Source organism: Hemicordylus capensis, chromosome 2, assembly GCF_027244095.1.
Source record: "Hemicordylus capensis ecotype Gifberg chromosome 2, rHemCap1.1.pri, whole genome shotgun sequence".
In the NCBI taxonomy this organism is placed as follows: Eukaryota; Metazoa; Chordata; class Lepidosauria; order Squamata; family Cordylidae; genus Hemicordylus; species Hemicordylus capensis.
The window spans coordinates 367,861,729-367,887,558 of NC_069658.1; the positions used below are offsets into that span (position 1 = coordinate 367,861,729).

The 25,830-nt window shown below is 41.6% G+C and overlaps 1 protein-coding gene across 4 annotated transcripts in view; it reads right to left on the reverse strand.

Annotated features, from left to right (window-relative positions):
- DOCK2 (dedicator of cytokinesis 2) overlaps positions 1 to 25,830 on the reverse strand; it is a 422,720-nt gene that overhangs the window by 69,868 nt on the left and 327,022 nt on the right. For all 4 annotated transcript variants that reach the window (XM_053294951.1, XM_053294952.1, XM_053294953.1 and 1 more), the window contains 4 exons: positions 20,385 to 20,463; positions 16,768 to 16,868; positions 16,616 to 16,674; positions 6,347 to 6,495 (listed from right to left, as the gene is read on the reverse strand). In XM_053294951.1, the coding sequence (XP_053150926.1) occupies positions 6,347 to 6,495; positions 16,616 to 16,674; positions 16,768 to 16,868; positions 20,385 to 20,463 (388 nt within the window). The remainder of the gene's footprint in view (positions 1 to 6,346; positions 6,496 to 16,615; positions 16,675 to 16,767; positions 16,869 to 20,384; positions 20,464 to 25,830) is intronic.

Below are 25,830 nucleotides of genomic sequence, written 5' to 3' on the forward strand. Positions count from 1 at the left end.
ATTTGATATTATTTTGTTTCTGGATGCAAGAGAGTGTCCTCCCATAGGCGGAACTGGGGGGGGGGGGCAGGCAGGGCACGTGCCCTAGGTGCCACTGAAGTGGGGATGCCACGCCAGTTCCTGCCACCCCCACCCCATTGCCCACCTGCCCAGCCCCAGGGCCCCTCAGCCACCTGCCTCCAGCTCCGGCCTAGGATCCGCGAGGAGGCCTAGGATGGGAGCAGCCTGCAAACTGCAGAGCTCTTCTCTCCCGGCCTCTCAGCTGATCGGTGGGTGGGCGGGGCTTCCAGAGAGGCCTCCAAGTAGGCCTCCCTGAAGCCTGAACTCGGCAGGCCCCAGCAAGCCAGGAAGGAGGCTGGCAGAGCTCCCTGCAGCAGACCCTCCCTGCAGCAGACCAGACCATCCAGCACAGCTTTTGCAAGGTAGGCTGTGAATTCCTTTTTGTGGTTACCCCCGTATATAGGGATCTGCTTGCCATAGGGCTTTGATATGGGTGGTGGGGTGAGACTGAGAAGTCTCTGAATATTTAATTTAAAACAGACTGAAAAATGTGCTGGCTTTAAAAACAAAAACTATCTAAGGCCTATAGGTGGCTTGTTTCATGTCAGAAAATTACAAAAACTTCTGGAACAAATATTTATTTATCCATTCTTTCTTTCATTGATAAATGCACTTATGTTCAAGTTGTTTTGCAACCCAGAAGGTCTAAGTGAGAACTGTGAAGCATGTGTTGTGCTTTTATTTTATTTTATTTTATTTTTCTTGTGTGTGAACTGCTCTCCAATAACTTGCAGGGACTTCAGGGTCGATCTGGCCAACATGTGAATGCAGCACCTCCATTCCAGAGGAGATGTGTGTTAAAGGGCTTTAAAAGCCTCCTGTGAAAAACCTCCTGGAATCAAACTTTACTGAATTTGTTCAGAATTCTGAGAAAACAAACATAGGCTCACCCTGCATGGTTGAAAGTCTCCTTTGCTAATCTGCAGCGAGGGGTCCATTTTAATAATTAGCGTTGCTAGTGTGTTCTAGGCATTAAAAGTAGCACAAATATATAGTACTCAATGTATATCACTATATACTGTGAAGTGTGCATGTGTGTATTCAGTCAAATGTATTTCCAGGCAGCATACTTATTTTGAAATATCAGACTTAAATCCTTGGGGGCCTGGGATGTGAGGAGGCCCTGGACTTTGAGGGGCTGGGGGCCCATTTTAAAATCTCATCTTGGTCCATTCCAACCTTGCTATGCCCCTGGCGGTCACTACACATGGGTTTCTGCACAACACCCGCACAGAAGAAACTTCCATGTAGAAAATGTGTCTCTTGTAAATTGACCCTGAATTTTCCATCCATGACTGGGATATCTGAGAGTTAGAGTCAATAATAAAAGAACAGCACACTGCTTGTGACAGGAAGGGGCAAATTACAATGATTTCTTAGTCTGGCAGGGGCTGGTTTTGGCCCTGGCAGAACCTGGCTGTCTGCTCCTGTTGCAAATGCCTCTGTTTAGTGTGGCAAACTAATGTATCCTCCTCCCTCTTGGTGTCAAAGTAAGCACTGGTGTGGTGAATGCACATATACCCCATCATGAGCCAAAAGTCATCAGAAGACAAAGGCTGGCAGGAATCGTTCACTGGTTTATAGACACCACCACCACCACCACCACCACCACCACCACCACCACCACCACCATCTTCTTCCCCTGTTTTGCTAGTGGCTATTTGGGCAGGTGATCCTCTAGGACAAAGTCATGTTTTTTAAAAAGAATGAGATGAGACAGAGAAAATGATACTTGGAATCCTCACATAACTCCTGACTGTTGTTCTAAGTCTTTTACAGAGATGGTTCATGTTTTCAGGTTTTGATCAACAACCATGTCTAGATGGTACAGTGTTCCTTTTAACAAGGATTTCCAGATATTGTTGACTACAAGTCCCATCATTCCTGTCTGGACAGGGGCGCAATTTCAGTGCTTGCCCTAGGCGCTATTTTCCCTAGTTATGCCTCTGTGTCCTCCTTATCTGGCTAACCTTAGGCACAATTACAGCTCAAAACAAAACACACACAGTTGCAGGATGAGCATAATGAGTGGATTACTTATATGCATATATGCTCTCTGACTGGCAGAAATAGCTGTGTGAAATCATACGCTCCCTCCCCAAGCATGCAAGGAAAATAGAGACTGGGATTGAGTTGTTAGGGAGATAGCGCTGGTGGAAATTCTGATGCACTGCTTGCTTTGCCAGATTGATTTTTCCTTTACATCCCAAGAGATTCAGCAGGCGTGGAGGAGGGAGCAGTTTCTGTGGCTGTACTGCCTCCAGGCTGATGTGAGCCAGGGGATTAAAGCTAGAGTGTGAAGACTACTGGGGGAAATGGGAACACTTTCTTCCCCTGGGCCAACAAATCTATAAAGCAGCTGTGAAAAGTATAATGTCAGAACAGTAATGCACATATCTGTTCAGAAGATCTTCTAGATACTTAACAAATCAACATACATCTTCTTGTAGGCTCTTGTATTATACCTTCCAAAATTACACTAACACTTTGAGGTGTGAATGCGGTCATCAAAAGCCACCACTGTCTTTGAAAACATGGGATGCAGGTCTCATAACAAACACACATGGTATCCTCCTATCCTATTAATGAACATTCAAAGCTAATGTTATTATTGTTGTGTTTCTAGTAACAGCCGGGGGGGGGGGAGTAATTTTAAAACCTGCTTTCAGCTAGCTAAAATATGTGATGGAAATGTTGAGTGAAGCATTTAAATGGAGATCTGCAACATGAATACATGTGGCTTACCAGGATCAAAATACTATTATGCCTATGAATTAATCTTTTCTAAGCCAAAGACAAATCTTTTTTTTTTTTAAAAAAAGATAATCTTAACACCATGTTTATTTCAATAATGCTGCAGGGAGTTTACCATTTTTCCCCTTCCTAAAAATAGTTTCAGATGCAAGCCATTGGATTTTCTTTTTCTGGCAGATGTTTTATCAGATCAGCAAATGCAAACATGGGTAGCTCATTCAGGAAATATTCTTTCAAAATAAGGATCAAGACATTTCACTTAGTGAGTGGGCTTTTGAACTAGCAAACAGGTATAACAACCCTTTGCATCTTTGGATTTATGTTGGAGAAATCAGAATTCCTATGTGTACTTGCAGCTAATTTCTACTAGTATATATTAAAATTGTATATGGACAAGGAAGAGAATGGCCACCTAAGGCACCATTTTTAAGTAGTTCTTGAATGACTATAATTTTCATTACTATATATTTCATAAATATTTTATAGATAGATAGATAGATAGATAGATAGATAGATAGATAGATAGTAACCTCCAGGCTCAACTAGTGTAATGCACTCTATGTGGGGCTGCCTTTGTACATTGCGGTGGCCAGGTTGGTCTCTGGGACAATTCGCAGGGACCATATAACACCAATTCTGAAAGAATTGCACTGGCTGTCGATATGTTTCTGAGCGAAATACAAAGTGCTGGTCATTATCAATAAAGCCCTGAATGGCTTTGGTCCAGGATATTTAAGAGAGCACCTTCTTTGACATCAACCCTGCTGCCTGTCAAAATAATCGTTTGCTGCTGGCTCGCCTGGGGGGGCGACTCAGGGCTGGGTCTTCTCTGTGGCTGCCTGAAGGCTTTGAAATGTGCTCCCTGTCACAATAAAAGCTTCTTCATCGCTGATTGCTTTTTAAAAGACTCTTAAGACACATTTTTTTCTCAGGCTTTTAATTAAAATCAATATAAACTGTTTGTTTTATTCTGTGAAATTATTTTGTTTTACTCTGTAAACTGTTTTTAATTCTTTTATTCTTTGAAAGTGTTTTGATTGTTTTTATTTTTATATTGTAACTTGAATTGTGTACACCACCTAGGGATGTATATATCAGGCAGTAATATACATTAGATAGATAGATAGATAGTTTATTTTGGTTTTTTAAACATTATTCTAATTTCTTGAATATTAAAAACCAAATGTGGTTTTTTAAGCACCAAGGAACCTTCTTGTGACCGCTAAGGGTTCTGTGACAGGTTGAGCCACTTCCAACCTAAAAACAATAAAGTGATCCCACCTGCGGTGTCATATGGACTTTCGTCCTAACTGATCTATTCACAAAGTAGCACCTCCAGCAAAAGAAATGGGATCTACCCACAAGGGCTTCAGCCTCCATATGTCACTTGCTATGCGAGCTCCTTTTGATACCTGTCCACAGGTTGACATTTGAATACTGCAAGCACTCTCATAGCAGCCCAGAAATGAAGAGGGACAAATGGGATAATGTTGTATTACCCCATGTAATGTCAGTAAAACATTATAAATAAGTATGTACTTTAGTTCATCTCATTCAGTAGTGTCTTCTCTGACAGCAGTTCTTCAGGCTCTCTAGCAGAAAGGAATCTCTTCCCAGTATTATCTGAGATTCTGTAACTGGAGGCAGCAGGGAATGGATCCAAGACCTTACGCAAAGCACATGTTCTGCCACTGGGCCCATCCCTAGACAAAACTTAAGGCAACACATATATGCCCTTGTTGTAACACTGAAGGGAGCTATTAGGTGGATCTTAGAAATCTATTTAGCAACTGGATTGTGTGCCAGCCTTGCACCTACCATTTCCAAAGCACTTCAGACATTATCCATGTTAAGCAATGGTTTGAGTTACGCATTTCAAGCTTTTTTTGGTCCACCTGTTTGTTTGCACACATCCCCCAGAGAAACAGTTACAAGCCAAGAATAAGAAGCAGTAATTAAAAACGGAAATAGAGGACTATTAAGACAAGGGAAGAACAGATGCAGAGAAGCAAAACGGTTTTCAGTCCTGGACTCAGGCCAAAAGCTTTGTGCTATGCTACCAACAACGATTATTCCACCTGCCAGATTGTTCCAGGCTCAGCTGATATAATCATGATGTCTTAAATAAAATGCAGCACACACATGAGCCCCAGCCACAAACCAGGCTGAATTTTCTCTCATCTGCAAAAGTAAATACTGAACTATTCATAACAGATTTTCTGACTGCAACCTATAAATTTGCCATGCCCTGCATCACAAAGGACTCTTTGAGCCCTCCAGTGTGGTTCAGCATCCATCAGACAAAAACTGTTCAATATTTTAAAAATATAAAGCCTAAGCAACACATATAATGAAAGGCTCAGTCTAACAATAATCACATAAAAAATATGTTAACTCTGCAGCACGCCAACTCTAAGGGGTGCATCTGATGAGTGGGGAAGGGGTTGTTGTTTAGACCAGAGAAGAAATCAAAACCAAGAAAGGCGAGGGGCAAAATTAGTCCTCTTCAGGCCTACACCAGAAATTTTGTGTTAAGGGAGATTAAGGGGGCAATAATTGCAGAACGGCCAGAACATAAATACAGGGAAGTCAATATATTTCTATGCATTTAATGGTATAACACTTTATTTACTGAGTAGAGCACTCCCTGGACATTTTCCCTCTGTTCCCATAAATGAAAGGGCTAGAAAATTCCATTTTTTGTGTTAGTGAATAAAAGCTGGATGTTTAGGGCGGGAGCCTGCAATACCTGAGAGGTCCTATGCCTACAACCCTGAGCCTCTATTCAGCAGACTTTGGGGAGAGTTACAGTTCTATATCCTTGAATTTATCCACATTCTTAATTAGATTTAGACATCTCACATCAGAGGAATTCATTTCATTCCTAAATTGTTCCATTGAACAACTGCTTGAGGTATGTTCTGTTCATATTTGGTTTATTTGTGAATATATGAGGAAGATCACATGGATTATCTGTTCAATCGAATGAAATGTTTTGATAGGAAAAGACTAGATCAAGTTTGTGTTTTTTTAATAAACTTCCACATCTTTACCCAATGTGTTATGGTTCTTTTCTTTCCTTCTAAAAATATTGGCTGACATCCAGATCAAAGAAAGCACCGGTGAAGTGAGAGAAGCAGTCTAATAGGACTACCAGGCAACTGCACTGATGCACAGGTGAAGGGGCAATTTTTGACAACCTCTCTTTCCACAGAAAACCCTTGGCGCTACTCAAAAATATGTCCCTGAGGTTCTGCAGCCATCGTTTTTGGCTTGCACAGAGGGCTTTCAAGGGAAAGGGCGGTTGTCAAAAATGGCCCCTTCCCCTGTGCACCAGTGCAGTAAGTCTGGAAGTGCTGTTCGTCTGCTCCGATTGTTGCTTCCTTGCTCCAGTTGTCATCCACTGACGTTTTTACAGAAAACATCTAGAATCGTAAGTACAGGTATCCATTCTGTGGTATACATCCAATATTGTATTTACTGAAACATAATTGTAACTATACTTAGAAATATTATGCAAAACATTTACTACCTTTTTGAATTCTCCAGTGTTTCCATATTCACACAACATCATATCAAAGAAGATTGGAATGGTGGCTTTTCGCAGCTCAGCTTCTGGAATAAGGGTCATCTCTAAAATTGGCCCAACCATTCCTGGAATAAAGCGGATTTTATTTTGCCCTGGAACAAAGTGCAAAAAAATAAATTAAATAAACAATATAATATAATATATGGATGCTATGCAGCTGTTAAAATACTGTTAGAACTTAATAATGGTCAACACCCAGACTAATATAGTAGGAATGCAACAATGCTGTGCACCCACTGCAGGGGAGCGTGGCAATTTTTCTTAGTCTCCCCTTCACTCTGAAATCCATTGTGACTCCCAAAAATATGTCACTGATGGTCGCACTCAGGAATAGATTTTCAGTAGTCACAGTCAGCTTCAAATGGAAGGGAGATAGACAAAAATTTGCCCTTCCACCAAGCATTATTGTATGCACACTTCATTAGTCTGGATGCCAGCCAATTATTTTAGACTTACTTTAGTTTCTGGGTTGATTAAAAAACACACTAATTAAATTCCTTTAGAAGCAACTGTTTTTCCAGATGATGATATGAAATTGAATCACTATTGTCATCTGAAAAGAAAACCAACCAATTACTTCTTAAGGAGCAGCAAATGTTTTACCCATCCTATGGGTCTGGATTTCTATAGTACTTTACTACTGTATAGTAGAACAGATATGGTAGTTCTCAGAATAGTAAAAGTTTACTCATATGTACTAACTGAGTATGAAATAAATGGTGCAGAAACATCACAGGATGCATGATTCTGATCAGTGTCGCTCTTACTCCTGGACTTTGGGGCCAAGGCCCAGTGCCCCCACATCCCCTGGGGCCCCTCAAATACTCTTTAGTCTGTCCTGGGTGGTGTGGTCACTGCTGTCCTGCACTACGCTGGGCAGCAGAGTGTGATTGTGACTGTGCAGGGTGCTTTAGAGACAGAGGGATTGAGTGGGGAAAGAAATATGTGGGATGGTAATATAATATGTTATGTGTTGAAACGTTTTGGTTAATGCATATTTGCATAAATATGCAAATATTTATGGGTGCGCCACGGTGTATGTGTGTGTGGGGTGATGCTTAACTTGCAGGAGCGGGGGCTCCAAAGGCCTTTAGGTCCAGGCTCCAAAATTACCTAGGTGGATCTCTGATTCTGACCATTGTTAACAAGTCTTTCCCCCCCTATGACTCATCTTCAGGGGACTACAAATCAGTTTCTAAATTATTTTCCTGGTCACAGGGAGATGAGATCTGAATATTATCTACTTAGGAACATAGGCAGCTGCCATATACTGTGTCAGACCATTGGTCTATCTAGCTCAGTATTGCCTACACAGACTGGCAGTAGCTTCTCCAAGCTTTATAGAGGTTTTCCATTCCCTCCTTCAGTTATTAGGAACTGGTAGTGCAGTGGTGAGAAGCATGATCCAGACACTGGAGGGTCCCACTTGCAGCTCAGCTGTGAATCCATTAGCAAGCTCTTACCATCTCCTCTTAGCATTCCCTCATGTGCATAATTATACACAATAATAGTTATTTGGATGTTTGTTTGAATGTGACATTCTTTAAGTACTTGCAAAAGGGGCTGCTTTTTGAATATACACACAAAAGCCTCTACATGCAATTATACTTTATTTTCATATACATATATATTTTACATATAGCATTTGTAAATACATATAATGTCATCGTCATCATCATCTTTGTAGTAGCCTTAAAGTGTGCAGCTTCACAAGAGCTTAAACCTGCACAGCCAGTCCAGTATGTTTGCAATTCAAGATGGTACAGTCTAATAGCATCGGAAGCAGTTGAGTGAGACAGCCAAATGAATGCTGACTTTCACAAGCAGCCAGTGTTCCAGTTTCAAACATTGTACTGCTGCGATTACTTGGAAAATAACATAATTGGAAACAATAGATTTCTGAACCCCTACCCATCAATACCAATCTATCAGAGAACATTTTACAGTAGCCAATTTGACATGTTCTCTTGTCTCCATCACAATGGACAAAACTTATCTCCCTTCATTCCTGGATGAATAATGCCAACCATTAGAAAGCTCAGAATAGAAATACTGCCCTGGTAACTCTATTATAGATTGGCTGCACAATGGCTTAAAAGCCACATGAAATAGAGGGCCATCAGAGTCTGCCTCAGGAGACATTTTCAATTATGACAGATGATAAAAATGAAGAAATGAAGTTCCAAATGTCCTGTCTGACAGAGAAACCAGGTTCTGAATATTCCTCAAATCAGGCTTTGTGCAGAACAAAATAAAATGAAATAAGGCTCAAAGTACTTGTTCATTGCCTTCAATATTTGTTCTCTGACTGTGCTTCATAATGTTCAAAGCTGCAGAGAAGGCAAAGGAAAACCCCCACTAAGAGTTGTGGCCCACTTCGTAATGGATTTATTGCATTAAAGATTGGCAGAAGGCACCTCTGAATGCAATAGCAGAGCAGCAGTTCCATGCCCATCGTGGGCCTGATTTATCAAGGTCTTATTTCCTTATTTCCTCACTTGCATAAAGTAATCTATAAAATTGCACATTGGTTTGAGGAATAATAGGGACTACTAAGAGCCCCTGGTGGCACAGTGGTAAAACTGCCGCCCTGTAACCAGAAGGTTACAAGTTTGATCCTGACCAGGGGCTCAAGGTTGACTCAGCCTTCCATCCTTCCGAGGTCGGTAAAATGAGTACCCAGAATGTTGGGGGCAATATGCTAATCATTGTAAACCACTTAGAGAGCTTCGGCTATAGAGCGGTATATAAATGTAAGTGCTATTGCTATTGCTACTTCATTGTTCAGATATACGAGACTTATCTGATCCCACCATTAAAATGTTGGAGTTCCGTATGTTTCCTCCCAAGGAGCAAATAGTAGTTTGACCACTGTGGGTAGAATAGGTGAATTTAGGATTGAAGCCCCAATCTGATCTCTGCATTGCTGTTTTTAAAAAGGGTCACAGATCTCCTAACCTCAGGTTTACAGAACCAGACTTGAACCAGACTGGTCTGGTCCAGTTTTGTGCACACTAGAGCTGGGCTCAAACTGGTTGAGGCCCAGCTCAGGAGGGGGACAATTTTTTTTTAAAAAAAGGAAAAATATTGTCAGACTTAACACCACTGCCAGGCTCTGGGAGGTTCTGCTGAGGCCTCGGGGATTTTTCCTGATGTCTTTCCTCCCTCGCTGGCCTCCCCCGGTCATATTTGGCCCATTACAGGCCATTTTTGGCCCACTTATGGACCTCTCTGTGGTGGCGGCAGCCATTTTGGAGGCTGCATGCATGCCCAATGGCCATCTACATGGCCTGGCCTTCTGCGTGACTTCCTGTCACAACAGGCACATTCAATTTCATTAATATGGTAACTAAACTAACATTAATTACATTACCTCTGTAAGTATTTAATGTACAGAAAAATGCTTACTCCTCTAACAAGATTTTTTGCCACCCCTTTTCTCCCCCAAAGTAGTTGTCCTAGAGCAGGGCTGCTCAACTTTGGCCCTCCAGCTGTTTTTGGACTACAGCTCCCATAATCCCCAGCCACAGTGGTCAGTTGTCAGGGATTATGTGAGTTGTAGGCCAACATCTACAGGACGGCTGAAGTTGAGCAGCCCTGTTCTAGAGTCAGCCCTGTATGTTCAATTTGGCCCTCAGAGCCTTTATTTAATACTATGTATATGCTATATAGCATCTGGAAGAGTACTGATTGATAAATTTTGAAATATAACTGAACAAATATTTGATTTAGGCAAATAGAGATGGTATTGAAGAGCATAATGTGAATAGGAGAAAAATAAATTAGGTCAGTAAATTTGTTTTCTGAAGACAAATGTGCATTACAGTGAACATGGCCTTTCCCCTCTATAAACGTAACACTTTCTTCAAGATATGTGTAATAGTTTTAAAACCTGTGTGGAACAGGAGCTCCATTTTTGTTTTATCTCAATTGAATATTAGCCACTTTTATGAATTCCATGTTTTTAATTTCAGCAGCAAAAGCTAGTAATTTGTACCTAAAAACAACTTTTGGTAGCCTAATAAACCCAGCTGAAATAAAAGGACAGTCTCAAATAAATGCAAAAATAATAATAATAATAAATTACAATGGAAGCGCTAAAGATATTTCCCATTCATTCTATTCCATTACTTCTTTGCACATGTAGACCTATGTCTGTCTGAAAGAAAGAGGAATATCCATCTGCACAGAGACAAACAAGTGAACTTGAACATAAGTGGTTGTTACCTAGCGAGTTACAGAAAATACAACTGACGGGACAGAGCTTAAGTTTACAGGAGCCTAAATTTAATGTGGACTGGCATATTTAATACAGGCCATTTCTGTTCTCTTTTCTAAGGCAAACATGATCTGAAAGAAAACATAAATGTCTTATTTTTTGCTATCTTTTCAATGTAAGGAAGGAGCACCCTGGGGATTAAGTGGTAACATGGAGGTCACTTTATATTGCTGTTTCAGGCATTCACTTTGTTTTGATGGCTTATTTTGCCCACACTTCTTGTGAAAAAAGCATCTGGGTCAGAAATCACCTACCATAAATTATAGTTAGAACGTGAGCCAGCTCAGAGTTGAATTCTTGCTGATTTTGGTGTAATTGAATGAAGATAAAGCTAAGGTTTTTTAGTCCCATTTATCCCTAAAGGGACTTGGACATCTGAGAAATATGTGTGGGTTGGGAATCCAAATAGCATATCTACTTCTTAACAGAAGAACATCAGTTGTTTTAAATTGCAGTGTATGAACACAGCAAAAGAAATGGCAATGTTATAATGGAAATGGAAATTCTAAATGAGAAGAACTGTTTTGCCCTTCTATATTAAAAGTTGTAGTGCCAGCATTAGGCATTGGGAACCTAGAGCCAAACATTGAAACTGATAACCTTCTCCTCAGACTGGTAGTTTATTTATTTGATAACCCTTTCCACAGACTGGAGCTTATTTATTTAGTGACACACTGACAGAGATATGGGAGGCAGGAAAGTAATGGGAGCAGGAAAGCCCCTCTGGGTGCTGTCATCCAATTATACATTATTATTTCTTGTTTACACAGTCAGACAGGTGTTATTGACTGGTTTGTTATATCCAGACATCGAGTCCTTGCCAAGGACCTGGGATGGCTGAATTTTATTGTCAATTGTTATAGATATCGTCGCAGAATATAGGCTGTTCCTAGTAAAGTTGTTTTTTGTAATTGGCTGATGGGGATTTCGATGGCCCCTATGGTGTTGAGGTGCTCTTCAAGGTGTTTTGGAATTGCACCTAGGGCACCAATTACTACTGGGATTATTTTGGTCTTTTTCTGCCACAGCCTTTCAATTTCAATTTGTAGATCTTTGTATTTTGTGATTTTTTTCTATTTCTTTTTCTGCTATTCTGCTATCACCTGGTATTACTATGTCGATTATTTTGACTTGTTTTTCTTTCTTCTCGACCACAGTTATATCTGGTGTATTGTGTGGCAGATGTTTGTTTGTTTGTAGTCGGAAGTCCCATAATATGGACCACCATCTGGTTAAGGTCGGACTCACAGTTGCGTCCCACCTCTGCAGGGGTGAGGGACCTATTAGAATGGTCCGTCCAAAAAGGTTATTGGATCCAATAGGATTCCAAGAAGCCTTGGAAGGATTTAATGTTGGCCCTGCCGGCGATCCGGTTGATGCCCTGGTGGAGAATTGGAATAATCAGCTCACCAGGGCAGTAGACATGATCGCTCCTAAGCGTGCTCTCCGACCTGCTTCAAAAATGGCTCCTTGGTATACAGAAGATCTACGGGAGCTGAAGCGGCAAGGTAGGCAACTAGAGCGCAAGTGGAGGAAGACTCGACTCGAATCCGACAGATTACGACATAGAGCACATTTAAAGATCTATGCTCTGGCTATACGTTCAGCAAAGAAGTGTTTCTTTTCTGCCTGTATTGCTTCCGCAGGCTCTCGTCCGGCTGAGCTATTCAGGGTTGTGAGGGGTCTAGTAGGGCCCCCTACTCCCCTGAATCCATCTTTGGAACCATCAGTTGCCCACTGTGATGCTTTTAATGAGTTTTTTGTGGACAAAGTCTCTCGTATTCGGGTCGATTTAGACTCCACAGTTATCGCAGTGTCAGATGCAGAGGTATCCAGCAACTCCTCTTGTGTGGTTAGACTGGATCAATTTCAGTTTGTGACTCCTGAGGATGTGGACAAGCTGCTCGGAACGGTACGTTCTACCACCTGTCTGCTTGATCCTTGCCCGACGTGGCTTATACTATCTGGCAAGGGAGTTGTTGTGGAGAGCCTGGTGGCAATTATAAATGCCTCTCTGAGGGAGGGCAGGATGCCTCCTTGTTTAAAGGAGGCAATTATTAGACCTATTCTTAAGAAGCCTGCCTTGGACCCCTCAGAGTTTAATAGCTACAGGCCTATCTCCAACCTCCCATGGTTGGGCAAGGTGATTGAGAGGGTGGTGGCCTCCCAGCTCCAGGCGGTCTTGGAGGAAACTGATTATCTAGACCCATTTCAAACTGGTTTTCGGGCGGGCTATGGGGTGGAGACTGCCTTGGTCAGCCTGATGGATGATCTCCAATTGGGAATGGACAGAGGAAGTGTGACTCTGTTGGTCCTTTTGGATCTCTTGGCGGCTTTCGATACTATCGACCATAGTATCCTTCTGGAACGTCTGAGAGTGTTGGGGGTGGGAGGCACTGCTTTGCAATGGTTCCGCTCCTACCTTTCTGGCAGATTCCAGATGGTGTCGCTTGGAGACTGTTGCTCTTCAAAATCTGAGCTTTTATATGGAGTCCCTCAGGGCTCCATATTGTCTCCAATGCTCTTTAATATCTACATGAAACCGTTGGGAGAGATCATCCGGAGATTTGGTGCTGGGTGTTATGAGTATGCTGATGATACCCAAATCTATTTCTCCATGTCAACATCATCAGGAGAAGGCATATCCTCCCTGAATGCCTGCTTGGAAGCAGTAATGGGATGGATGAGGGATAACAAACTGAGACTGAATCCAGACAAGACGGAGGTACTTATTGTGCGTGGTCATCACTCGGGAAGCGATATTGATCTACCTGTTCTAGATGGGGTCACACTTCCTCAGAAGGAACAGGTACGCAGTCTGGGAGTGCTTCTGGATCCACACCTCTCCCTGGTTTCCCAGGTTGAGGCAGTGGCCAGAAGCGCTTTCTATCAGCTTCGGTTGATACGCCAGCTGCGTCCATTTCTTGAAGTTCATGATCTCAAAACAGTAGTACACTTGCTGGTAACCTCCAGACTTGATTACTGTAATGCACTCTATATGGGGCTGCCTTACGTAGTCCGGAAACTACAATTAGTACAAAATGCAGCAGCCAGGTTGGTCTCCGGGTCATCTCGAAGAGACCATATTACTCCTATATTACAGGAGTTGCACTGGCTGCCGATAGGTTTCCGGGCAAAATACAAAGTGCTGGTTATAACCTATAAAGCCCTAAACAGCTTAGGCCCACGGTATTTAAGAGAGCGTCTTCTTCTGCATGATCCCCATCATACACTACGTTCATCAGGGGAGGCTCGTCTGTGGCTACCTTCATGTCGTTTGGTGGCCACGCAGGGACGGGCCTTCTCTGTTGTCGCCCCGAGACTTTGGAACGCACTTCCCGTGAGAATAAGAGTCTCCCCATCTCTAGTGGCTTTTAAAAGGGATTTGAAGATTCATCTTTTTACCCAAGCTTTTTAACTTTTTAGCTTTTTAACTTTTTAACTTTTAAATTTTTAAGCTTTTGATTGTTTGTTATTTGTTTTAAATTGTTTTTAGTATTTGTTGTTGTGAACTGCCCTGAGACCTTGGGTTAGGGCGGTATAGAAATGTGTTAGATAAATAAATAAATAAATAAATAAATATTTTTACATCTTCATTTTCTTCAACCTTTTCCATTGTATGGTCTCACCAATTTTGTGGTACAGGTAGCTTGTATTTTTTGCAGATGTTCCAGTGTATCATCCCTGCTACCTGTCATGCCCTTGTTTGTAGTCAGTCTGTGCGATCTTTTTACAACAGCTAATTAGGTGGCCCACTGTTTCATTTGCTTCTTTACAAAGGGGGTACTTGCTGTTTGTTGATTTTTCTACTTTTGCTCTTATTTCATTTGTTCTTAGTGCCTGTTCTTGTGCAGCCAGTATTAAACCCTCTGTTTCTTTCTTCAAGTTGCCATACTTAAGGCACTGCCAGGTCTTGGTGATGTTTGATTTTCCACTTATATTGTGCAAATATTGACCATGCAGTGGCTTCTTTTTTCCATTTTTCTGCTCGGTTCTTGACTTGTTCTTTCTTGTAGGCCTGCTTTGTTTCATTGGTGTTGAATAGTTTCTCATTGACCATTTGAAGTGCATCTTCTTCACTGCCCTTGATATATTCTTCAAGGCCTCTTTTCTCCTCCTCTACTGTTTGATGGACTTGCAGCATTCCTCTTCCACCTGAGCTGCGAGGGAGGTATAGCCTCTCGACATCACTGCGGGGGTGCAGAGCATAATCGATGGTCATTATTTTCCTGGTCTCACGATCTAGCGTCTCGAGCTCTGCCTAGGTCCAGTGTATTATTCCTGCAGTGTATCTAATAATAGGTATAGCCCAGCTGTTCATGGCTTGTATGGTGTTCCCACCATTGAGTTTGGACTTGAGGATTTTTCTAACTCTCCTGATGTATTCACTTCCAATTTTTCTTTTAACTTCAGTGTGTGCGATCTTATCAGCCTGGAGAATGCCCAAGTATTTGTAAAGTTTTTTTCCTCTTCCAGGTTCTTGATGTTGCTTCAGTTGGGCAGTTCTATTCCTTCTGTTTTTGTTATTTTCCCTCTGTTCATTATTAATGCAGCACACCTATCTAGTCCAATCTCCATTGCTATATTGCTACTGAATATATGGACAGTGTTTAGCAGTGATTCGATTTCTGACTGGGACTTTCCATACAACTTCAAATTGTCCATGTACAGCAGATGGTTTATTTTACATGTTTTTGATGTTTGGTATCCAAGGCCTGTTCTGTTTAGTATTTGTGAAAGTGGAGTCATGGCGATTACAAACAACAGAGGGGGTAGTGAGTCCCCTTGAAAAATACCTCTTCTAATGCTAACCTGCCCAAGTATCTCGCCATTGATTGTTAACTGTGTACTCCACATGCTCATTGCTTTTTTATAAATATCTGAATGTTTTTGCTGACACCAGTTGTTTCTAAACATTTTAGTATCCATGTGTGAGGCAATGAGTCGAAGGCCTTCTTATAGTCAATCCATGCAACACTTAGATTTGTTTTTCTTCTCTTGCAATTTTCTAAAATCATTTTGTCAAGAAGCAGCTGGTATTTTGTGCCTCTGGTGTTCGGGCAATTATTATTATTATTAGTCGTAGTAGCAGCAGTAGTAGTAGTAGTACTATTATTCTTAAGAATATTTATATACTGCTTTTCAACAAAATGTTCACTGATTGGTTTACATAGCAAAGAGAATGAGAAAAGGGTTCACTATTGCAAAGGGACCCACAGTCCAAAAATACAAGGGAAACACCAGGAAAAGTCACTGGAGGGACACCAGCCAATATCCTGACTAAGTGTGTACATGTGGGCCAGGAAGAAGTGTCTCCACTGTGGAGAGCTTTCTGAACTTTTCAGTGCTATTGTGCAAAGAGGAGGTTATTTTTTTGATGATCTTTCCTACCCACAGAAGTGCCCTCATCCCTCAGAGATATATTGTTGGGTGGTGCAGGGCACTTCTGGAAGAAGGAAAGGTCAGTGAAAGTCACTGATGGTTGCAACTGGTGCTGCGGAGCTTAGGAAGATCTCCACAAAAGGGATTCTTCTTCTTGATGCATGGATGCATGCTTAGGCAGGATATCTTCTGCTTTGCTAGGCTGAATAGGAACAACTGATATCTCACTGATAACTATAGGAGAGTCACCAATTAAAAGACACCTCTTTGCCCACTTAGCAGAGGTTACTAATTCAGATTATATGGTCTTCCAAGGTCCAAAGTGTGTTGGTAATGGCTTCTGTTCTTTGTCCCTTGCTCTCCAGATAGAATCATCTATTCAGTAACGACACAGATTTCTCTTACTTCCTCATATATTGCAAATAAATAGGAAGACATTTAGTACACAAAAACAATAAACTAGACTGAACAAATGTCTCATATTTCAGAAACATCCCTCAAATAGAAGAGGTGTAGAGTAAGCACTTGTGTTTTTGACTGTGCTTACTTACCAAGTTTGTACCACATGTCACGGATAGCGAAGCCAATTAAGCGCCTCATATCTCCATATCTGTAAGGGAATACAAAAACAACCACCTTTACCCGAGCTTTGTTTGGGAATGAGAAGAAAAGACAGCATTCAAATGATAAAAATAAGACTTACTTGTTCAAAATCTTAATGAACTTTGCATGAGAGAATTGTTCCAGCTGCAAGGAATCCTGGGTGATAAAAGCCACTGCAAGATGAAAGTAGTTGTTCCACAGCTGTAAATTGAGCAGAAGACAAAAACACTGAATAGCTGTAATGGGTTTCACCTAAAATGGAAGGTGATATTAAGCAGTGTGAAACCTAAATAATTTATGAAAGCAACCAGTGGAAACACTGCAATATTTTTTAATATTATGCAAAGTTGTAAGTTTTTATTATCATGCAATTAGAATAAAGGCAAGAGTATAATTTTTATGCCTGCTGGCCTGCATTCCCTTAGCAGCATCAGGAGATTCATATGGGATTCATTAGCTAATAACAATAAACCACACTGCAGCAAGGCCTGTGAAACTTTGCACTTCCCAAGGTAATCACAACTCCCAAACAACCAGAATAATTATATTGTGTTGTGGTGCCATAAGTTAACCATAGCTTTGTGGGAAAACTCCCCTTGATTCTGACAAAATTAAATTTTATAACAGAACAAATGTAAAAGATGACCAAGGATAGCATCTGTTAATGTCGAGTCATTCACATATCCTCTCTCTCTCTCTCTCCACGTATATAAGCTCTGAAAAACTCTGATGGCCTTATTCTCTTGCTATTTGAATATGAACCAACAAAATTTTCCTTCACTCAGGAAAACCAGAAAGATATATGTCCATAGTTGGTGGAACAGAACTGCCTAATACCCCTACTTCATTGGATCAGTATAGCATAGTTGTATATCCTTTATAGTGAAAATTATTTTTAAAAATATCATGGGAGAAACAGTTTTCTCTTAGTGACACATAAGAAAAGTAAGGTGTATTGTGGTGATTCTTCCATGTAGAAAGGCCACCCAAAGATGGACAGTATCTGTGGGAGCACACACAAGGAAAAGCTCTCCGCTTCCTGCCAAACTGACATTACATTGATCGTGAGAACTGGCATCCAACCTTGGTTATTCACTTTGGCACTGAGCAACTCCATTAAGTTCATTTCTTGAATTGAATAAAGACCCTGCATCAGCATTTCCTTACTGTCCTCCTCTCCCATTGTATCACAAAAGATGTTACAGTAACTATAGGAGCAGAGAGAATTAGGAAGACTTTCTATTCTTTTCCCATTTCTAAAATTAACACATTTATCTCCCTTGCAGTAAGCTCCACTAATATTCACATTACGACTCAATCAGATCCTCAAAGAGCATAATCTGTGCGTCACCCTCCCACCGCCATTTGTCAACAAACTTGCTGAAGGAACTAGCCTCAAATTGACTGGCACCATCAATGAGCCAGGCCACATAATTTACTACCAAAAGTTGATAGGAGGCAAAGTGAAGAAAAACTTAATCAGGGCTAGGAACCCAAATACTTATTAAAGGACAAAGTAGAACTAGTTTTCTACTACCTGACTACCTAACGCATTTTTTTGTTCTTTCAAATCTATAACAGCAGCACAGTTAGAAGGACAATCAAAGCAGCTGGATGGGGGATACAACACTTTTAAACAAATCCTTTGCTGCTATAAACCAACATGGCTATAGTATTAGTTTCTGGCATGAGCCAACTTTGTTAACTGCAAAGCAAGAAAGAGGATCTGAGTGGCACATGGAGCTATCCTACTTGCTCCCATCAGAACCGAAGAGACACAGATGAAAAATTAGCTTCTAATTCTAATTCACAAAAGTCCTCCTCCTGAGCCAGTGGATGGGCCCAATGAAGAAAGAGTCCCAAAACTCTGAGATGCCCACTTTGCCCCTGCAGTGTGATTAAGCTGCAAAATGCCCAGCTCTGTCAGGTTGACACATTTCCACAAGCATTGCATGCACCTGAAAACAAAAGCAAGCACTGTTCATGAAAATGCTCACAACTTCTAACGAATGAATGAGAGTTACATTGCTGCAGTCTGATTGTAAACATAAAAATAGGATGTTTTCTTTGTTACCCTTAAAAAAAAATAACAACCTTTCTCTGTGCTCAAGCCACTCAGGTCAACACTGTTTGCACATTTCACCACTAAGTGAAGTAGTGCTTTGTGGAGTTGTACTTGGGAGAAGAGATTACAAGATTGCATTTTTGGCCTTCTGCTCAGCCAGTATTATGCTTATGCCAGCATAAACACACAGCCCCCTTGGGCATCTGTCACAGGCCAGCACCTGAAGTGGGACCACTGCTAAGACCTTTCCTGAACCCCAGCAGAGATTTTGCCCAACCAGTAAACTGTATTCACTAGCTGAGTGGGCGCCTTCCCATTACTGTGGTGGCAGATACAGATTTCTTTCATTTTTACCAGGTTGGCAGCAGAACAACCAACCTTATTTTTGCCTCATGTAGGAGGGAGTGCACCAGAGGCCACCTTGCTGAGAGCCCCCTCAGACCCGGGCTAGCCCTGGGTATTTGTGTTTTCCAACACTCTGTGATAGGGCAGGGGGAAGCTTCACCTTCTTTTTATACTACTCACAAAGGTACAGGAGATATAATCCACAAACAAAGATATTTTATATACATATTTGTATGTTTTTATACTGTAAATTATCCAGCCATTCTTTATTGCAATATTAAGAGGATATATTGCTAGGGCAAACAGAAGAAAGGTGATAGGGTCCCTTATGTATTCTCTCCTGTTAATGAATTCCCTTGATTTCACACTAATTTCCTTACATAAGGAAGATTCACACAATGCCTCTCCAGCGCATGCAATTAAAAGGGAGCACACTGACTGTGTGCCCATTGTGATGCCTTCTGTGACATTGTGATGCGCTCCCGGAACACTCTCTATTATATGGAGGGAAGGATGTTCATCCACATGGCAGCTCTTCCTGCACTCCAAATATTAGTTTAAAGAAGTATTTGGAGTGCATGCAGAACCGCTGTCTGAATACGAATCAGGGATATGCTGGTGGAAGGGCATCACAAAAGCCATCACAATAGGCATGCACTTCATGCATCCTGCTTTTAATCAAATGGGCCAGAGAGGTATTGTCTTAACTGGCCTAAAATCTGACAGTTTTACCATAAATAAATCCTCTTTGATCGGAGTCTTATATTTCAAGATATTTAATTTGCCAGTATTTTAAAATCTTGAATTAGTGGCTTGCTTGTTTGTTTTACCAAAGTGGTGTCTCCAGTAGACCTTTACCTTATTTAGGATTTCTACAATTGATACTTCTCCATTGGTCAGCTAGTTTTAGTTTCCCTATCAACAGGAACTCGTTAAATGCTAATTTTGATAGTTATAAAAAGAGAAACCAGCTTTTAATATTCTGATGAAAAGAGAAACCAGCTTTTAATATTCTGATGAAAATTCATTCATACCCTATCTATCTATCTATCTATCTATCTATCTATCTATCGAGAGAGAGAGTTTCTGATCAGAACTTTCAACATGTGAATATTAGACTGTGAACATTACAAAAGTCCAATGACCAGGACTGGGCTGAAAACTTCAGCAAGCACAAGCAAAAATCTATAGTACTTTGAATGTCCTCTATCAGCAAAACAGAATATAGAAAAGCAAATTTTATACTGAAAGATAAAGGAATTCAGCTTTTTCAAAAGTCAAATACATGAAATCAGGCAACCACTCACTTGTTCTTCAAAGTTCATATTTTCCAGGAACTTCTGGTTCATAGTCTCAGAAAATTTGTTGATGGCTCTTAAGAACACTCTAAAGTAAAGTAATATTAAAATTTAACACAGATAAACAATGAAATTTTCTAGCATAAGAGAAGAAATAAGCTATGAATGATAAAGAGTCATACACTCACAAAATAAAAATTGCTTTCAATAGCATATAGTTAATAGTATATTAATATACATAGGCAAAGTGCTTTCTTTAATTTCTAGCATGCACAATGTTCTAATTAGTAACCAAAGAAAATAGGGCCATGTCTTTTTGGTCTGCTGCACAATCACAGTTTGTTCTTGGGAATATACCATAATAAATCTTTCACATTCAAGTTACTTCCCAAGACACTTATATTTAAAAGACTGAAGGTTTTTTAATTGATCAACCAGGCAGAAATATTAACTTCTTTAATTATTTAGATTGATTCTTAGCTCATTAGAAATGGATTCCTGTATAATGCCTAGTAATATGAAATACACACAATTATTAAAGTTTCTATTTATTTACCACTGCTTTTCTACTACTTGTACATGATGTCAGTTAAATCAACACAAACATCACTTGGGCAAGCAAATAGAGTCAAACACTGCTTTCTATAATTACACAAAAGATAGATATGGAAGTCAGAACTAGAACTATTGCTACTGCTTTGCTTTCTTGAAAACATGGTAGCTAACTATGGCGCTCATTGTCTGTTCCGGCACTCGTTGCATTAACACACACTGGGATCCAGAGGGCAGCGAGAAGTGGGAGCACTGGCTGACATATTGTGCAACATCCCACATACAATGTAACATGTAACACAAAAATTATGCAAATACAGTTGGTCCATTGGAAATAATAGCTCTACCATTGCACAACTGTATTTGCACAATTTTGCCATTGCACAAGAGCACTCTTGCACAACTGCCCACATATTCCATTATAATGTTCACAGAACATGGTTCAGAAGGTCACCTAGTATGTTTCCCAGACACCACCCCTTTCTGAGTACAGCTTCTAGCCAAGCTTTACAAGTTTCTTTATGAGTTACAGAAGTTTGGAGAAACTTTAGGAACCTACATTGCAGTACCAAAAGCTACAGTAAAAAGAATTACAGAAGGCTGGCTGCAAGCACAAACATTTTATTTGGATCCTAGGCACAAAGAAAGCAGAATGTAATTCATTAACATTTGTAGACATTAGCCAGTGTGCTATTTTCTCTCTGGAGGGTCTTGTAAGATGTGCGTGCGCGCGCACACACACACACACACACATGCACACTGGACTGAGGGTGGTAGAGGCCCCAAGAAGGAACCAGCAGCCCCAGCCCAATGTAGTCATACCAGCTCTGATGGCAGGATGGTGTGGGGCCACATTGAAATCTTCCCTGGTGATTTAACTCATGCTGTCTGTACTCACTGCAGGTCAGAGGTCAACAGGGGGAAGGACCCTAAGCATCTTGGGACACTGGGGATGCTGAAGCACCTACAATGGTGTCACCTGGGGACCCCTGCCGCAATAGGCCTGGTGTGCCATATTAGTAGCAAGGCATTGATTAGCAGCAAGGCACCTGCTCATGCTCCCAAGCAGGTGAAGTTGCCTGTTCAGTGAGTGCAGTTGGTAGGCAAGAAGTTTGATCACCCAGAGCCTCATCTCATCACTCAGGCCATTGGGAAGATGATTGCTTTGGACCACCAGCCACTCCAGGTGGTGGTGAACACCAGTTTCTGCTCGCTAGTCATACTGCTTGCCTTCGACTATAAGATCCCCTCACACACCACCTTCAGCAGGTAGGTGGTGCCCACCCTGTACTGGGCATGCAGGGAGGCAGTGTCGGAGCTCCTGCGTGCAGCAGCACCTGACACCAGTGTTCACTTCACTGCAGATCTGTGGACCAGTGGCAGTGGGCTGCATGCTCCTTTCCTGTCCCTCGTGGTGCACTAGTGGGGGCAGGAGAGTAAGGCGACATCTTTTGCTGGTGGCGTGGTTCTAACCGGCACTGCTGCACGTGGAGGACACTAACCACACAGCAGAGGAACTGTGGGTAGAGATGTGCATTGTACCGGTATGGCCAGTTCAGTTCAAACTCAGACTGAAGTGACCCAGCCTGGTCTGGTTCCAGTCTGGTTTGACCACTGAACTGGGCCAAACGGGCCCATGAACCAATTTGTGTCAATGCTTGTAAATGGGAATCCACTGAGGATTCCCCTTTATAAGCAAAGGGGGATTCCCTAGGGTAGGGGAAGTGGGGATCTTACCTTCCTGGCTGTGGCGAGATGGCAGGGGACTCCTCTAAACCCCTCACTGGCCTCCCCAACAGCAGCTTGGGCCAGTGGCTGTTGCCTGTTTTCAGCCTCTGTGTGGTAACTGCAGAGTGTTAAATATCATCCGCTTGCCCATTTCTTTTGTAGGTCGGTTAGTAGGTAGCACCCATCATGTCCTACCAAACAACCCACTTTGGTATCCTTAGGCACTACCCATGGGAAATAATGAGGTCTTGCAAGTTTCTCCATTGTTCCCTATGGCCGAAACACTCAAACTGTTTCAAGTTTGTTCCATTGAAACAGCCAGGGTCGACCGCTGTGTCAACTAAACATTTCGGCCATCTGTGTTTCATTTCAAGATCAAAACAGAACACAAAATCCGTTTCAAGCACATCCCTAGCTACTGGAACTATGGAGGAATAAGATGCTGTCAAACTTCTAGTTAGGTGCTTGCACCATGAGAATGTGCATTGGTTACAGTATCTCACTTATTAAAATTCTGGCATTCAAAATGCAGCAATGTCCCCTCCCAAAAGAAAGAGTCTCCACATTTACCTCTCCCCCAAGTTACTTAAGGCATGATTAATATAGTATATAAACAGGGCATTTTCAGCAGTGGTACGGGACTTATAGAATGTTCTCTTCCATTAAATTACAGAGCAACTTCATATTTATGGACTTTAGAAAGTAAACTTTTATTCCCCCTTTTTTTTGGACAGGCCTTTGAGGGATAGCTCTACTGTTAATTACTACTGCTTAGGTTGCCCAATGCATTTTGTATTGATTAAGTTGATTTACATTTTAGTTCAACTTAAACAGTATTAAAATTGATTTTAGAACATTATTGTCTAGGTTATGTAACCATTCTACTGGCCCAGTTCAGACATCATGCAGAATACAGGTTGAAGCCTGCATGAGTGTCCAAAGAAATCTACTTCCAATATAGTTTAGAAAAATACTGTGGTAGAATGTGATGACATCCAAACTGACCAATCTTGTTGTATTCCAACCAATCTGCTGGAAATAAAGCTAGATATGAAATCCACTTCAAACCCTGTGTTCATATCTAAGTTTATTTCAAGGAATTTGCCTAGAATAAGCCAAGACTGATCAGTTCAGACGTCACAACCAATATTCATTTCTTTGTAACCTAAATTGGAAATAGAATTATTTGGAGGCTTGCATAAGCCAAAGAGAAAGGAGCACACGGTCCTGAGGCTCAGGGATGTCACCTTGAGTCTGCATTCTGAAACTGGCCCACTGTTTTAAACTGCCTTGTGAAGCTTTGTGGTGGAGACCCCAGAAGTTCCACACAAAGACATGCATTGGCATCCAAAGCACTGAGATTACCAGGAGGAATTTGCACACGGGAGATGCTGCTGGTTGCATAGGACCTTTGTATGGAAACATGAGCTTTGGAAACACCACCAGTCACACTTGATGAACACTGACCTGCAGAAAAAAGTCTTGTCAAATGAGGTAAATGAGCCTGCTGTATGTGTAAGCTGATATGATCAATAGCTTCTGACGGGCTGAGCAAGGTAATTGAGAGGGTGGTGGCCTCTCAGCTCCAGGCGGTCTTGGAGGAAACTGATTATCTAGACCCATTTCAAACTGGTTTTCGGGCGGGCTATGGGGTGGAGACTCCCTTGGTCGGCCTGATGGATGATCTCCAACTGGCAATTGGCAGAGGAAGTGTGACTCTGTTGGTCCTTTTGGATCTCTTGGCAGCTTTTGATACTATTGACCATAGTATCCTTCTGGAATGTCAGAGGGTGTTGGGAGGGGGGCACTGTTTTCTTTATTTAGCAGGGGGAGAGCAACTGGCCCTATCCACCCCCAGCACAGTACTTCCAGTGACTGTTGCTGGTGTCTATCTTATGGTTCGTTTTAGAATGTGAGCCCTTTGGGGACAGGGAGCCATCTTATTTATTTATTATTTCTCTGTGTAAACCGCCCTGAGATATTTTTGGAAGGGCGGTATAGAAATCTAAATAAATAAATAAATCCTCTCGGACAGATTCAAGATGGTATCATTTGGAGACTGTTGCTCTTCGAGATCTGAGCTTAAGTATGGTGTCCCTCAAGGCTCCATACTTTCTTCAATGCTTTTTAACATCTACATGAAACCGCTGGGAGAGATCATCAGGGGATTTGGAGCTGGGTGTTACCAGTATGCTGATGACACCCAGATCTACTTCTCCATGTCAAATTCTTCAGGAGCTGGTATACCCTCTGTAAATGCCTGCCTGGAAGCAGGGAGCAGGGCTGGATGAGGGGCTGGATGAGGGAGAATAAACTGAAGCTGAATCCAGATAAGATGGAGATACTTATTGTGCGGGTTCAGAACTCCAGAGACGATCTTGATCTACCTGTTCTAAATGGGGTCACACGTCTCCAAAAGAAAGAGGTTCACAGTCTGGGAGTACTTCTGGATCCACACCTCTCCTTGGTTTGTCAGGTAGAGGTGGTGGCCAGAGGTGCTTTCTATCAGCTTCAGCTGATACGCCAGATGCGCCTGTTTCTCAAGATCAAGGACCTCAAAACAGTGGTACATTTGTTAGTAACTTCCAGACTTGACTTTTGTAATGCGCTCTATGTGTGGCTGCCTTTGTACACAGTCCGGAAACTGCAGTTGGTTCAGAATGCGGCAGCCAGGATGGTCTCTGGGTCATCTCGGAGAGACCACATTATTCCGCTGCTGATGGTGCTTCACTGGCTGCCAATAGGTTTCTGGGCAAAATACAAAGTGCTAGTTATAAGCCCTAAATGGTTTAGGCCCTGGGTATTGAAGAGGGCGTCTTCTGCACTATGAGCCACATCGTTCATTGAGGTCATGTGGAGGTCTGTCTCCAGTTACCGCTGACACGTCTGGTGGCTACACAGAGATGGGCCTTCTCAGTTGCTGCCCAAAGATTGTGGAATGCGCTCCCTGCTGAAATACGATCCTCTCCATCTCTGGCAATTTTTAAAAAACATCGGAAAACCCATCTTTTCACCCAAGCTTTCCCAGCTTTAATTTTATGGCTGATTTTAAATTGTTGCATTGTTGTTTTAACTTTTTATATGTGTTTTAATTGTTTTATGTTAGCCACCCAGAGATGAACGTCTGTGCAGTATAGAAGTTTAATAAATAAATAATTAATAATGCTTGCACTGA